This window comes from Sus scrofa, chromosome 1 (assembly GCF_054392235.1).
Source record: "Sus scrofa isolate SSC_HxYL_T2T_F1_AM1 chromosome 1, Sscrofa_HxYL_maternal_Yorkshire_Landrace_v2.0, whole genome shotgun sequence".
Classification (NCBI taxonomy): domain Eukaryota; kingdom Metazoa; phylum Chordata; class Mammalia; order Artiodactyla; family Suidae; genus Sus; species Sus scrofa.
In genome coordinates, this window is record NC_139383.1 from 73,815,194 (window position 1) to 73,831,047 (window position 15,854).

Genomic DNA, 15,854 nt, shown 5'->3' on the forward strand with positions numbered 1-15,854 from the left:
AGGATTAGAGTGCGAAGCAGAAGTGTGCAGTTGCTTGGGGTAGAGGATGGGAACTCATTCATTCATTCATACATTCACTTACTCACCATTTGTGGAGCCTTTATAATACACCAGGCACTAGATGAGGCCCTGGAAATTTGCAGCTGAATAGCCCACAGTTTTTGCACTCGTGGAGCTCACAGATTAGCGGGGAAGGTGAACATGTAGATGGATGGAGTGGGTAGAGAGGTGGAGGTACAAAGTCCAGGTTAGCCTGGGAGGAAGAGGTCTCACATGGGCTCCTAAAGGCACTGCAGTCTGAATAAAGCCTTAAAAGATGCCTAAGGATTTTCAGGGACAGGAGATGGAATCTAGTTTTACCCTGAGTAAGTAAGGCAAAGGACAGGAATCCAGTTGAAGGGAACTGGGCTTTCAGTCATGAGACCTGGGCCACAGAGATGAGCATAACCAGGCACTAACTCAAGTGGAAGCAGGAGCTACTCTGTAGGCCTCCCTGTGTAATTTCAGTCCTGGACCAGCACTGGCTGAGTTTCACTGAGGGGCTAAGAAACTGGGCTACTGTTTCTTAAAAACAAGGTCACAAAGATGCTCAGAATACTCTGAAAGGCCACATGTGGCAGCTGCCCTTTGTTACTCTCTAAACTTCCTCGAGAGAGTGTGTGTAGGTATTTAACAAAGGAACGACAGATCAGAACTGGTATATGAGAAAATGAAATTTCAAGGGTTTTCAGAAGTGGTCTTCCCATGATAAATTCAATTTTTCTTGAATTTTGAAAAGAAGTGCCGTTGCTTTTTGGTTCCAAAAATTAGCTATGAAATATAAAAGCTTTTTTTTCTGCACAACTCTTCATCTCTACACTCATTCCCACAACTTGGAGATGCACTATTTTTGATGTTCCCGAGTCTAGTCACCACACCACATGTGTGAGCTGACATGTGCTACATCTGCTAAAGACTTGGAAAGCTAAGTCTGGAAGCTCCACTGCACTCTTCCGAGCTCTGATTCCAGGCGGAACCTTTTCTGGTTTGCAAAAGACACTCTGAAATCACAATGACACAGAGGTGTAAACTCCCATTCATCACAAGGAAGTATTGACTCCAAGCCTAGTTTGCTTTCCACTTAAATGGCAACAGTATTAACCTTTTCCTCCAGTCACTTTTCTGGAGTAGGCCAGTGGAGCTGTTTTTAGAATGCTCCACATTTGCTAAAGGAGTCCTTTGGAGGAGGAAAAAAAAAAAAAATTCTAATCTTGTTTGGATATGCACATGACACCAAGGTTTTGGCCCCAAGGGAGAAGTGGCTTCTTTGAAAGAGCTCTTCAGTTTTCTGTATGGAAGAATCAAAATTTAAAAAATAAATTAGTGATGATTCATAGGGAGAGAGAGGTGAATATAAAGCCTGTTTAAGCCAGGGGTGTTTGAGATAGGGAGGCAATTAGCCTAAGTTTCTCACATAACCTAATATTTATTCAGATGCTAGGCATGGCATGAAAATAGATGCATGACTGGCAGCAAGATGGGAAAATCCCCTTGTGGTTTAATCGAAGGACTTTAATTTTCATTTCTGTTTTATGGCAAGAAGGGAAGGGCTTCTTAGAATAGTGGGTCAAACATGCACCTTTGGTGTGACAATCACATTTGTCGTTAAACGTAAAAAACAACTTCCCATTTGCTTTTCTTCATAGTTGGCATAAATATCTCGCGTATTAGTCAGAATAAAGCTGTTGAGAATAAGACACATGGAGAGAGTTAGTTCATCATGATGTGGCTTGACCTTCCTGCTGTCAGAATGGGTCACTTTAGAGCAAAGTCAGACACCAACACAGCTCCTCCTGGCCCCAGTGGATACCGAGAGCCGGTGGTGGGGTGGTCCGCCTCGAGACAGGCAATTAGAGGAGGCACTGTCCATGGAGAATTGAAGAACAATAATAAAACCAGCTGAAAGCTGGTCTGCTTCGTGTTATCACCAGGAGCAGTGATTCTGGACAACTTTGGTGTTTACACACACCCCTCCCTGCAGGGGTCGTGGGTTCGCTCTGTCCACCCGCCTCCTCCATAGGCCATTGTCTGCCACCCAAAATGGGGCAGATGCAGAAGGCACTGGCTTCAATATCTAAGAGGTGACAAAGCCTGCTGGAAAGAAACTACATTCAGGGTAGGAAAGTTCTAATGGATTTTGTCTAATGTTGCCACTGAGTTGCTGTGGCCTGATAATAAGGCCCATTGGTACAGAGCACCTACTGCTCTCCAACCAGTGGCTGAGGACAAAGATCCAATGAGAGGAAGCCAAATACTATCCTGCCCTCTGGAGGCTTGCAGTCGGGTGGGGAGGACAAAAATCACATCAGCCAGGGAAAGAGTGCACCTGTGTCAGGCCTAAGAGCTGGCAGAGTGGAGCTATTTGACTTAGTTAGAGAGGTTCAGGAAGGCCTTTTTCTGAGGACATGGTGTAGTGGTTCTTCTGAGATTATTTGTCACACCAGACACTAAAAATACATAGATACAAACAAAGAATTTTTGGCCTGCAAGTAGCTAGTCACGTAATCTCATACATCTTCAGAGTAAGCTGCATTGCTGGGGCCACATCCTGTATCCTCCTGGTGTGTACGGCTGTTCACTTCAGTGGGCCTGGACCCTGGTTAGAGACCATTCCGACAGGTCTGCCCAGGGCCTCCTTTTAATACCCACCTCCAGGCACGCTCCTTAGCTCAGTGCTTCTCAGACTGTCCATGCATTGCAGTCACCTGAGCTATTAAAAAAAAAAATCATGGTGTTCCCAGGTGGTGCAGCAGGTTAAGGATCTAGTGTTGTCACTGCTGTGGCTTGAGTTGCTGCTATGGCACCGGTTTGATCCCTGGGCCAGGAACTTCAGCATGCCGTGGGCGTAGCTGAAAAGAAAAAAAAAAAAAAAAATGCCATGTCTAGCCAGGCCCCACCCTGGACCAATTAAATCAGAATCTTGGAAACATGATGGGGAGGGGAATTCAGGCATCAATATGTTACAAATCATCACCCCAGATGATTCTAATATGCAGCCAGAGCCGAGAACTCCTGCCTTAGATGCATGCACTTAATTTCACTTAATCCAGTGGTAATAACTTAAAATTTTATGTTAAAAAAACTTGAGAATGCCGAGGGAATTACTTTGGTGAGAGCTATGTGTGACACGGGTGGGGGTGAGGGTGCTGGGTCTCCTTGCATAGCGTGTACTTTCTGTCTCTCCGGCGGCATGTGGTGGAAACGGCTGGAGGACAGAATTTCTTGGACTCAAGAATCAGGATGATTGTCAGAGGCAGAAATTCCAAAGGCCATGGAGTATGATGCAGAGGCAAATACACGGCTTCATAAAGAAGCAAATTTCTGCCTTTCTCTCTCTACTTCTAATCACCCCAGCCCTCCTCTCCTTTCTCTTCTCCTGCTGTTTTATTTAACCTCATAAATTATGAGCCTTTATATGAAATCTGCAGCCCCCTCTGAGGAAGCACATTCAATGCTTAGGGGGTTTTTGTTTTTTTTTGTCCTTTGAAAACATAAAAAGCATTGTGAGCACCTTACATGTAAGTGGAATGAATGTATTTTTGCCACTAATGTTGAAAATATCCCCAGGCATCTGGTGTGTATGAATGTGTATACATAGTACATGCATAATAAACATATTCCACCTTATGAATATTTATACACAAGATACATATATATTGAATATAGACATACATATGTAAATAGTAGCCCTTGTAAACTGTATGCAAAGTATGTTTCCAAGCATATGTATCATACTGCATCAGGACTATAATAAACCTACCACCAAGTTTAGCATATTTTGAGGTGGCATTTTCTACAGAGTTGTTTGTGGTAGGGTCTAGTTACCATCCATGTCTGGGTTTTTTCCATTATTGAAATGTTTGTTAAGCACCAACTTAAAGCACTGGGCATAGCAGAGTGAGAAAGATGAAATAGGTGTGGTCCCTGCCTTCACGAGGCCTGTATCTCATAGAGAGGCTTAAAATTCACTAAGGAGGAATCTGGCATGTTTGCACTCCATTGGTATCTTTGTACAGCTGCCTTTTATGTACAGACTCTGCTTTAAAACAGACCCCGTTTAAGCCTATATTGACCTGAATCCTGATGTAGCTGCAGGGTAGAACTGATGCTGTGATAAGAAATATCACTGATTTCAGTGCCTTCCTAGCCACTGGACCTGAACATGCTTACACTTTTTTCTCTGTCATGTAGAATGCTTTTTCATTTTACTCTGATTTGGTACAGGGGAAAAAAGGTGCAATTAAAAAGCACCAAGTCCCAGAGATGTTTATACATCTCAAAACTGAAACCAAATCAGAGCACTCGCTTCACCTCCAAACTTCGGTAACCCCAATGTTACTATCATATCCATCCACTTCCAAATTCCATCAGTTCCCTCCCTGCAATAAGCAGAAGCCTTTATTAAAGACAAGCTATGCATTCTAAAATGTGCAAAATAGGGACCTCTTTCTAAAACAATAACCAGTCTAGCTGAGAGCTCTGAGTGATACTTGTCAGGGGCAGATTTCACGCAGTTAAAAGAGAAACACTGTATCAGCGCTGTCATCGCTAGGCACAGACGTATGCTCATTGTTTTCTCCCCCTCAATCCATACATCACAACAGGTAGTTCTCAGCTGTTCCCCCGGTGCCAGACATACATTTTATCTAAAGAGACAGCAGACAGAACTACCTGCTGCTTCCTGTGCGGCTCTCCCTGTGTTTCTCTCCTTTTTTCCTACTTCGCTTGGGCTTTTTAAAATCAGCTGGCAGGGAGCCAGGAGCTCATCATTTTAATGCAGTGCAAAATGGAATATGCATAATTATATGCAAGCCATATGTGAGGGAGACAGCTCAGCTGTGAATTTCGGGAGGCCAGGAAAGAGAGAGCAGTTAGGGCTGAGATAAGAGGAGAGCAGAGCGGAGTGCAAGTGTCACCCAAATGAATGGTTTAATGAGTGTGCTGCAGGCACGCCTCCTTTCACCTACCTCTTTCTTCTCTCCAACTGCAAACCAGAAACCGATGGAGATTAGAAAGGGGAGACTGTATGCAAGGGGTATTGCTAATGGGTTCTGTTAATGTCTCCATTTAAACTTCAGCTTTCTTAATTAACAGTGTAGATGAAAATAACCAGTAACTTTTAATGCAGCTTCTTAATTAAATCTTTTTTTTTTTTACTGCATTTGATTGAAGAATCATTGTTCTTACTAGATCATTGCTCCTTTCAGATCTTTATTTAAAAATTGAGGGGAATCAGTTTATCTCTAATAGTATTACAATGCAAAATATAACTATGCAAATTGCTTTTCTTATGGCCTTGCTATTAGAATTTTTTTTAAGTGCATTATCTAGAGATTGCTTAAGCATGCCAAAAAGTTTAAACACGTATGTATGTCATATAATCCTAAATATGCAACAAAACTCACTGGAAGTCTGAGGTGGTGGTAATTTTCAACAGAATTATTTGATTTTCATTTGTTTTGTATCCTCTTAAATATTACACCACAGTGAATTTGCATGTTCAAACTGAACTATGTTAAATCCCAAATTTCGATATCTAAAAGGCGTACTGCGTATTTAAACAATTTTCTTAATAATGTGTGATTTCTGGATTCCCGTTTGTTTAATGATCTGAGCTGTTATGCTTTTAGCTTTTTTTCTTCCATTATTTGTAAGTCCCTAAATAGGCCATTATATTTCCCTTCAGGCTAGAGATGAAGATGGACATGCTGAAAATTTTCCCCAGCAGCACTATGCTAAGGAAACTCCAAGGCTTGCCTTCAAGAATAACTGCGAACTACTTGTAAGAATAACATACTTACAACAAGTCTAGAATGTTACTTTAGCACAGTGAAAACAGTTTTTGAAAGGGTTTGTTCATTATTACATAATTTTTGAAGTATTATAGTTTTCTGTATAGAGTTCTAAATGCTAATTCTGATATCACTGAATATTAATTATAAGATCTCAAGTTGTTTGCAAATCTTTTATATCTGATTATAGAGCTTGGATGGCCCTGTCTTTATTAGCTTGTTCTGTGTAGTAGTTGATAAGCAGCCATTTGGAGAATGGCTAGTAAAGTTAAAAATATAGAAAAAGACAGTTGATATATGTAGCTTGGAAAGAGAGAAAAAAAAAAAACCCCAACAATCCCTCCCCCCTCCCTCCTCCCACTTCCTAATTGTACACTATTTTAGGAGACAACATGGTAATATTTTGTTCTGCTAGGAAAGATAGAGTTGACACGCAGTACTCCCTTTAGAATTCAAGTATTCCTGCACTGTCTTTGCCAAGCTCAATCAGGCGCTTTCGTCTCTCCTAAGTAGAAGAAGTCAAAGCAGCGACAGGATGCGGGGATGTTTCCAAGTCGTGAGAGAGAGGATCTCAGCTGTGACAGGGCCTCTGTTCCAACGCAGGGTTAATTTGCTGTTCATTTTAGCATTTACAGCGAGACAAAATGAAGAGCGAGCAGGAATGCCTATTATATTTCTATTAAACGAATCTTTTGGGACCTAATGTTCTTGATTAGCTTTTGAAAACGAGTGCTCCGCAATGCATTTTCTGTTTACCTAAAGTAAACAGAGAATGAATTGTCATTTATTTAGGGATTCAAACACCGCTTTTGAAAATGAAGCTTTATGAGGGATCCAGCTCTGTTGTCCCTAAATGTTCTTTTCTTTTCAGTCGCATTAAAGCAAAACATTTGCTCCAACTAAATGAAAACACTGAAAGAGAATGAGGATGCTCACTGGGTACATTTTGAGGTAGCCTCCTGTCTGTGGAGTCTTTTGGCCAAACAGAGTCCAGCCCTGCCAGGTCTCTGCATTAGGAAATCCCACATGTAACAGTCTTTGACCTTAGCTCTGCTACCAACTATTCATTAAAAACACAGTGTCCAAAGAGCAGGAGAAGACAGAGAAAGGCAGTTCTTACTCATTCTAGCCGCAGTAGCTAGATGTTGACAGTAAGAAACTCCTCCCCAGTCCACAGTGTGCATGGTTACAACAGCATCACTTATTCTGGGTGTCGCCGCTTGACCAACCAATCCACAGACAAATTCGCTGCTTAGAAATGCAACAACATACCCCTGAAAATTTAACTCACCTTATATTTTACCTTAGGGCTCTTAAACTTCCAGGCTTGCTAGTGTTACCTGTTTGGGGGAAACCCTTTTCAGTCATTTCCGTGTTAATGTTTTACTCCATAACTCTGGTTTTCCAGCAGAAGACCACAGGGGCCATTTATGCTCTGTTTTCGTATCAAAATGCTTTTAGGAGTAGCTTACTTCATTTTAGAGAAATCGTTGAAAGTAATATGCCATGTTTGATTTTATGTTTCTATTTATTGGAAAAATGAATGTGCTTGAGTCCTGGTTGTGGTCAGTTTATACTGGAGAGAGTAAAACATATATGTGAACATCTTTTTCAGCTATCTTTAGAGAAAATGTATGTTTAGTTATTGCTGTGCTTAAACACAATATTGTGCTGGCAGTAGTTTTGAGAGATTGGTACAATCTTTGTCCTTTTAGTCAGTGTTAGAAATGCTTTATTTTGGTCAGCGCACTTTCTTGTGATAAAAGAAAAAAAAAGATTAGTAGTTCCCATTGTGGCTCAGCGGATTAAGAACCTAACACATCCGTGAGGATGTAGGTTCGATCCCTGGCCTTGCTCAGTGGGTTAGAGGATCCTGTGTTGCTGCGGCATAGGTCTCAGATGTGGCTCGGATCTCATGTTGCTGTGGCTGTGATGTAGACCAGCAGCCGCAGCTCTAATTCAGCCCTTAGCGGGAGAACTTCCATATGCTGCAGGTGTGGCCGTAAGGAGAAAGACAAGAGTAGAGAGAAAAAAAAAGTAAGCTTGTTTGGCTAAGGAGAAATGTAACTTTTTTCAGCTGTGGGAGAAGAGTGTATGGCTTGTTATGAAGCCCTGAGAAGTTATGCTTCTATGTGACAGAGATTTGTTCATTCTTAAGAGAGAAATAGGAAGTTCTTGGAGTTTTCTTAGTGCAGCTTAGAGCAAATTTTAAAAGACTCTGAGGGTTGCAAGCCCTTTTCCAGAGTGCTTTCTTGGCCTGGGGTGGGTCTGCCATCTTGCATGGTTCACTAGAGCAGAGGGGTGGTGTTTAGAAAGTGGGGGAGCTCTTTGGGGGGGTGGCGATGGATCTTGGGAGAAAGTGTTGAGGGCATGGTTACTTCTAGGCTTCCAGGGGATCAGGAACTGGCTGGAAGGCTGACCCTCTGGGTCACAGGTCCTGAGTGCTGTGAAAATGCCTGGCCAGGTAGACAGGACATGGCCTCTGACTTTATTACTGACTGTTGATTGTCTCTGCCCTTCCCCCACACTCCCAGGCTCTGCTTCTTGGAAGAGGGAGGAATATTAAGCAACCTAAACAAAAGCAAATTAGAATCCATGCCTAGAATACACAAATGTGTGTAATCAGAAGGCACTGACAAAGAAAGCATTGGCTGATAGAAAAATCTGCTATGCGACTGTCGATTTCCTGTAGGTATTGATTTGCCCATTTAAATGCCAAACTGTGATATGTGCCTTCACACTTAATGTACAACACAGATGACTAGATATTTAGCTTGGTGGCCAAGATTCTTTGGTTGGTGATTGTGCAGCAGTTTCCTTATGCTTTTTATTAATTTTGAAAACGCAAGGCTGTCAAGATGAGTGACATTAGGTAAAACTTGAGTATTAGTTGGTATGTCACAATTCAGGGTGGTCCCTCTACCTCTTCATAGCTAGGTGTGTACACACATGCACACACACACACACACACACACACAAACACACTCGGGTGTTTTGCTGCCCTAAGTTTATGACCAAAGCAAAAAACTTTCAGTAAAAGAAAATGTGGGAAATTCATAGCACTTCAACAATACAGCTCCATGGCTTATGAGAGCCCAGAAGAGGGGACATTTAGAGCCAGCCACATGACTAGCTTTTGTCCCAGATTCCAACTCTGTTGCTGGTCCTTTTATCATTATTGCCTCATTCCTTTGGGACTAGAAAGCCTTCTCATTTCCCCTATTAAAATCTTCCTATTGATGGTGGAAATTGGATTAAGAGCCAGAGTGGGAGGAGAACCTAATCACACTGGGAGCTCACACCTTATGTCAGCCAGTCCTTGCTCAGTTCTTGAAAGTGAGCCAGGATAAGACCCAGCTTCTGCTAGCATATGATATGTATGTATATAATATAGCAGAAGCTGAGACCTTGGAGGGAGAAGACTTCTAGCTAGAAAAAAGGAAGGTTGAGAGGGTTTGGGGAAGGAAGTGAAGACAATTGACCCTACTCCCCAAGTGTTCTTAGGACCAGTCCAAAGAACATCACTATATTCAGGAAGAAGGTCAAAATAGAGTCAAAGATTAGCAGCAAGCAGTGTGGTGTAATTTGATCAGAAAGAAACCCGGTTTAGGCAGCCTGAAAGGGGAAACAAGAGAAAGCAAGCTCGGGGGAATCAGCTTGTCTTCCTTAGTTCCAGATTCCCCAGTCATTACCTAGGCAAAGTCTAACTCCTCTTGGCTTTTCCTTAGGTGCTTGGGGGTGGGAGCTTTGCAGAGGAAGGAGGAAGGGGGAAGGGACCCTTAGTTGGGAGGCCAAATAAAAATAGCATTGGGGAAGAATTCTTTCTGGTCAGTTACAATGCCAGTGTACGGAGAAGATGAAAACTATTTTAGTTTTGTGGCCTAGTGAGTAGAGCTGGTGGAGAGGAGAGATGCTTAGGCAGTTCAGTGGGCTGATGTGTCCATCTCATTTTCTTGTGGAGGCAGACAGGTAGATTCTAAGGGCTGGACCTAGGCTTTAGGAGCAACTGCTCTGTCTCAATGCAGTGTTCAATTAACAAACAGTACTGAGGATCTTCTATGTACAAGGCATTTTACTAGACAGTGCTTGTGGGAGGCGCAAATAGAAAAAGGCACAGTCCATTCCCTGAAGGGGCTTAGAGTTCAGTAGGAAGAATAGGCATGTGCAGTGTTGTAGTCATCAGGAATGTGGGCTCTCGGGTCTTCCTGAAAGTTAGAGTTTTGCTGCAGCTGGACTTTAATTTGTACCACATCCCTCTCGTGGTATAGCTAAGGATCATAGGCACAAAGGCTTAACATTTATGGTGACACATCTGGCATCATATCACATTGGATCTCCATTTTGCCTCTTGGACCTTTTTGCATTTGAGATCTTCATCTGTAAAATGTGATAGTAAAAGGTAATAGCCTCAGAGGATATTGTAAGGATCGAAAGTGTTGACATATTTAAAGCGCCTAATACATAGTAACATTCAGTACATGTTAGCTGCTATTATTCTGATCCTTCTTCCCTTCATGACTGTTACCATTATGCAGTGAGCTGTGGCCCAGAGAGCCCCAGCAAAGTTCTGGAGGACAAAGGAGGAGGAGATTATTTCCACATGCAGTAATTAGAGGCTTAACAAAAGAGGATACCTTTGATCTAGGCCTTCCATGGGTTGGATTTTGATAGTCAGAGCTGGGGTATAAGGGAGGGGGCATTCCAAATAGAGGGAAATAGCACAGGCAAAGGTTGGGAGGTGGGCAAATAACAGGCCAGGTGACTCACACTTCAGTTAGCATCTAAGTTGGCTGGAGTATAGGATTCCTGAAGGATACAGGATGAGCTGGTAGGCTAGCCATTTGCAGAACTCTGAATGACTGACACCATCCTATCAAGTCTAGACTTTGGTGGTTCTACTTTATGGAAATTCCTAGTACCTCTGTGGATTAAAAAAAAAATTATTGGAGTTCCCGTCGCGGCGCAGTGGTTAACGAATCCGACTAGGAACCATGAGGTTGCGGGTTCGGTCCCTGGCCTTGCTCAGTGGGTTAACGATCCGGCGTTGCCGTGAGCTGTGGTGTAGGTTGCAGACGTGGCTCGGATCCCGTGTTGCTGTGGCTCTGGCGTAGGCTGGTGGCTGCAGCTCTGATTCAACCCCTAGCCTGGGAACCTCCATATGCCGTGGGAGCAGCCCAAGAAATGGCAAAAAAAAAAAAAAAAAAATTATTATGGAAAATTCCTAACGCAGATAAAAGTAGGGGTCATATAAGTGGACCTCCATGTACTAACAATGATCAGCTATTGATCGTGCTTCATCTACCTCTTTACCCTCTACCTATCCCATCCTTTTATTCTGCTGGAGCATCGTGAAGCAGATATGCTGCTTTGTTTATTGTTTTTGGGTTTTGTTTGTTTTGGTAAAGATTAGCACAGCACTTCACTGGCTAGAAAGAATCCATTGAGACTGATTAATTTGGGAATTGGAGCTTTGGGGCTAGGTATACTCAGAACAGATGACTCTTGGTTATGCAGTGTGTTCTTCTCTCCCTGCTCAACACAACCTTGTAAGGCTTGGACGAGCAGATCATGTTTTAAAAAAAGGTGAAAGACATGCCATGATGCTAATGATGATTTGCATCTTCTTTACTCTCAGGCCCCTGGTTCTAAATGTAGCTATTTAAAAAATAAGATGAAATCTCTTTACAGCCCAGCCCAACTCACCAGTACATGTTGCCCTCATCACAGCAACGAGGGAGAATTCTGGCTTGCTGTCAGATATTAGCACCTAGCTGATGGTGACTTCATGAGAACCCCCAAAAGGTGAAAGAAACAACCACATTTCACTTGAAACTTGAAAGGCTTTTCAACATAGGTGTAATTGACCAAAGACCTCCCCTTAATACTGCTAGTCCAGCAGAAAGCCAGATACATGCCCCAGCTCAACTTGAATTTACACACTGTTTCTTTGATGTTACAGCTGAGCAGCCCAGACACTGAGAATTAAAATTCATGGTGACACACTTGGACTCCCCTCACATCAAATAAAATATCATATGACGTATGCATGTGCAGTATGCTGTGTACGACTTTCCCGAAATAGTAATTGTAAGAGCCCCAGAGGTGTAAAATGACTCAGAAATCCCCAGGGATTGGTTGCTGTCTAGAGAGGGTGGGCCTATCCAACCTTTTTTTCTTTTCTTTCTATTTTTTTTTTTTTTTGTCTTTTTGTCTTTTATAGGGTCGCACCTGAGGCATATGGAGGTTCCCAGGCTGGGGGTCTAATCGGAGCTGTAGCTGCTGGCCTATGCCACAGCCACAGCCACAGCAACGCCAGATCTGAACTGCGTCTGCCACCTACACCACAGCTCATGGCAACCCCGGACCCTTGACCCACTGAGCAAGGCCAGGGATCGAACCTTCAACCTCATGATTTCTAGTCAGATTCGTTTCTGCTGCGCCACAACAGTTACTCCTCCAACCCTTTTTTCTACCCACCCTCTGGATCCCTTTCATCTGGAGCTATTCCTGTGTTTCCACAGTTCTCTGAACTTTTTTTTTTTTTTTTTTTAGAAAAATTGATCTTTTTAGAAAGAAAAGGACCAATCTTAGACTAATAAGCAAGGGGCAGTTTCAGTAGAGGTGGCACCATTTTGCTCTCCATCTAGACCAGCTAGATTAACACAGGCAGAGGATTAGATCCCCCCTGATCTGCCCTATTTTCTCTAGCACAGTCCTCTGTTTCCATCAGTACTGTTGTTTCACCTTGTTCCCCAGCTGGCTCTGCTGCTTCTCTCTTTTTCTTCTTAGCCTCTTGGTTCCCATTGCTGCCATAGGCTTGAGATTTACAGCCTTTTCTTCCATACCAAGGCCCTCTCCCACAGAGACCATCTCCCCCCACCTGCCGCCCATACACACCCTATTTTAACTGTTTCTTTTTACTTTCTTTCTTTGATGGGGAAAGCTGACTGCAGGAGGGCTAGAGTTCCTCTGCTTCTGCTCTGCTATAGGGACTTTTCTTGGAATGAGGTGACCCATCCCAGGATTTGGAGATGGGTTGGACACCTTGATCCATGTGAGGTCAAGGTCTCTTTGATTGGAGACCTTGACCCCTGCAAGCTCCCTTTTCTAAGGCATGGAGATCTTTGTCTTTCCCATTCCAGAGCCATTGCTCAAAAGGTCAGGGGTGTACGGTTTGGTGTGCGCTCGTGCTGGCTCTCACATAGTACATCACAGTGGTTCTTGGAGCCAGAGAGAGGTAAGGAGAATTATGTGTTCTCCAGGGGAGACACTGTGGCGTGGTGAGTAAGAGTGGATGTCCCAAACCCTGCTCTGCAGACACGCCAGCTGTGCACCCTGGGCAAGTTTCTTACTTGCCCTGAGCCTCAGTATCTTTGTCAATACGATGAAGATAAATAAAGTACCTACCTCCTAGGGTTGTTTTCAGGAGTAAGTGAAATCATTTATATGAGGCACTTAGTCTGCCTGACACATACTAAGTAAAAGTTCAACAAGTGGTAGTCTTACTACTAATAAGATCGATCTAGAAAACGGCATTAGTTTAAATAAAATCTTAAGGCAGATGTTGGGAGTACCTGCCTTTATTCTCTAACTAGAGTTTCTTCTCAGTTGGGTTGGACAGAAGCCCACATGTGATATTTTAATTTAGGACAAAACTTCAGAGAAACCCTTGAACATCCTCCCATGTGTCTATTTATGCCGGTGGCACTAGAGATGCCTGTGGCTGCACAACAAATGTTGCTGATTTGTGAGCTACTGTAATGTTAGAGTACTTTTTCAAAGAATTTAAAACTTCCAAAAAATAGTGTGTTGTTGGAGTGAAGAGCTTGGACTCTTGAACCAAGACTATTTGGTTCAGATTCAGGAAGCTCCGCACCCCCACACACTGACTGTGTGAACTTGGGCAAATCACTGAATATCTTTGTGTCTGTTTCCTTGATTGTAAAGGGAACAATGTATATATCTGGTAGGGTTGGTGTGGGGGACAAGGTACATTATGCAGAAAATTCTTAGAGCTAAGCTTTTAAAAACATTTGTGTAACTGTCAAGGAAGGTTCTGTATGACCCAAGACCCCTTGGTCTTGCCCTCCCATTTAATAGTAAAATTGTTAACCTTGGAAATATGCAGTGAAGAAAATAAATGCAAAGCTAAGGGACAAATATAATTCACACATGGAAATATCTGCATTTGCAAGTGGATGCGCCTCTAATATGCTTGTTAAGGGAAGGAGTCAAGAAACCATCCTTTGTGGTGTGCCTCCATCATGCTATTATGCTTGGTCTTTATAGACCCTTTTTAAAGACCCTGTATGCTCTGTAACTTTGATAGTGGATATTATTTCCATTTTACAGATGGGGAAATTAAAAATCAAGGATGTTATGTTCCTTGCCCTGAGAGAGGGGAGAGGATCCTGTGAGAGAGCACAGAGCCTAGATTTGACCCACAAATCTAGGTCAAGACACACTGCCACCTTTTCAAGGTGGGGACTGGTTCTGATGCATCCATCCATCCCAGGGTGAGACAAGGGGTTCAGTCTGTGTTTGTGGGATGAGGGACTTAACCATTTAATCCAGAATCACTCTGTGTAGCTTCTTTATGATAAGAGTTCTTTGGTAGCATTTGGAAACCATTCGAATGAACGTCTGTGGGAATATTAGAAAGGAAAGCTTATTTGAGAAGGTATGTCAATGTTTGAGAATTTCCAGTGAATACTAAATTATAGAGAAAGGAATCAAACTATGTATTTTTAAATTTGGTAGTCTATGGAGTTCCTGTTGTGGTGCAGTGGAAACCAATCTGACTAGGAACCATGACGTTTCAGGTTCAATCCCTGGCCTCCCTCAGTGGGTTAAGGATCTGGTGTTTCCATGAGCTGTGGTATAGGTTGCAGATGCGGCTTGGATCTGGTGTTGCTGTGGCTGTGTGTAGGCTGGCAGCTGTGGCTCCGATTTGACCCCTAGTCTGGGAACCTCCATATGCCGCAGGCGCAGCCCTAAAAGGACAAGAAAACCTAAAAAAAAAAAAAAAAAAAAAGACAAAAAAAAATTTAGTAGTCTATAGAAAATATACTTTCCAAGGTAATATAAACATTTGAGTGGGTTTTTAAAGACCTGACAGTAGTAGATGATATATGATAAGTGCTAAATTTTCTTTTGAAGATTTTGATTCTTATGATCAGCAAGGTCGCTTCAGAAAGGCCTGGCCTCTTTTGACTTGGTGGGATTGTATTCCTCTGGGTGAGCTGATCTATTTCCTTCAAGACCTCTGGCCATCAGGTAGCATACTGGGGTTAGGTCTCAGTGACGTTTTTCCTCATTGTTTTAATTGCTAGAACTGAACAAGTACCTAAAATACCAAAGAGAATTCACCTCTGATGGCTTGCCAGAAACTCTGGATCATATATCAGGCAAAACCAGAAAACCAGATAGGATGTCAATTATCAATATAAAAGTGCACAAGAAACCAGCCAGAACTAGTATTAATCATATTTAGTCATATGCTTGGTTTCTAGCTAGAAGAACAAGCTAATAATGGAAGCCTCTTGGGAGAAAAAGGGAAGGGTATAAAAAATATTTGGAGTTGAGAAGAATGACATATGCGAGCAATAAGAGAGGCAAGAAATTGGAGATGGGAGTGTTGGGGGGATGGGAAGTGGTGAGGGAATTTTCAAAGAGAAGAAGAAAGAGAGAAGGCTATGATTAAGCTGCACATAAGCAGGTTTGGGCAAATAAGGTCTTTAAAGTAATGCATTTTCTCACTGCATTTGGCTTGAAGTGTCTTTTTGTAATCACGTTTTTTGTACACTTCCTACTCTTCTGATTTGAGGTATCAGACTTTCTTGGAGGGCTCTCTTCCCAGCTTCTCCTCCCCGGCCACGTACAACCAGAAGTTGAGATTTCCTCTTCTAAGTCCACATGAGCCTCCCCTGGCTGAGAGCTCTGTGAGGCGAGGCCTTTGTCTTTCCTCGCAGTACCCCTGAGAACCATGCCTGCCTAGTCCATATTTAATGGATTCTAAGATGT

General features: G+C 42.7%; 1 protein-coding gene across 3 annotated transcripts in view; it reads left to right on the forward strand.

Annotated features, from left to right (window-relative positions):
• Nucleotides 1-15,854, forward strand: part of SOBP (sine oculis binding protein homolog) — a 172,589-nt gene that overhangs the window by 94,616 nt on the left and 62,119 nt on the right. For 2 of the 3 annotated variants that reach the window (XM_003121331.7, XM_084962140.1), the window contains one exon: nt 5,726-5,821. The exons of the other annotated variant lie outside the window; for it this stretch is intronic. In XM_003121331.7, coding sequence (XP_003121379.3) covers nt 5,726-5,821 — 96 coding nt within the window. The remainder of the gene's footprint in view (nt 1-5,725; nt 5,822-15,854) is intronic. 3 annotated transcript variants of the gene reach the window in all.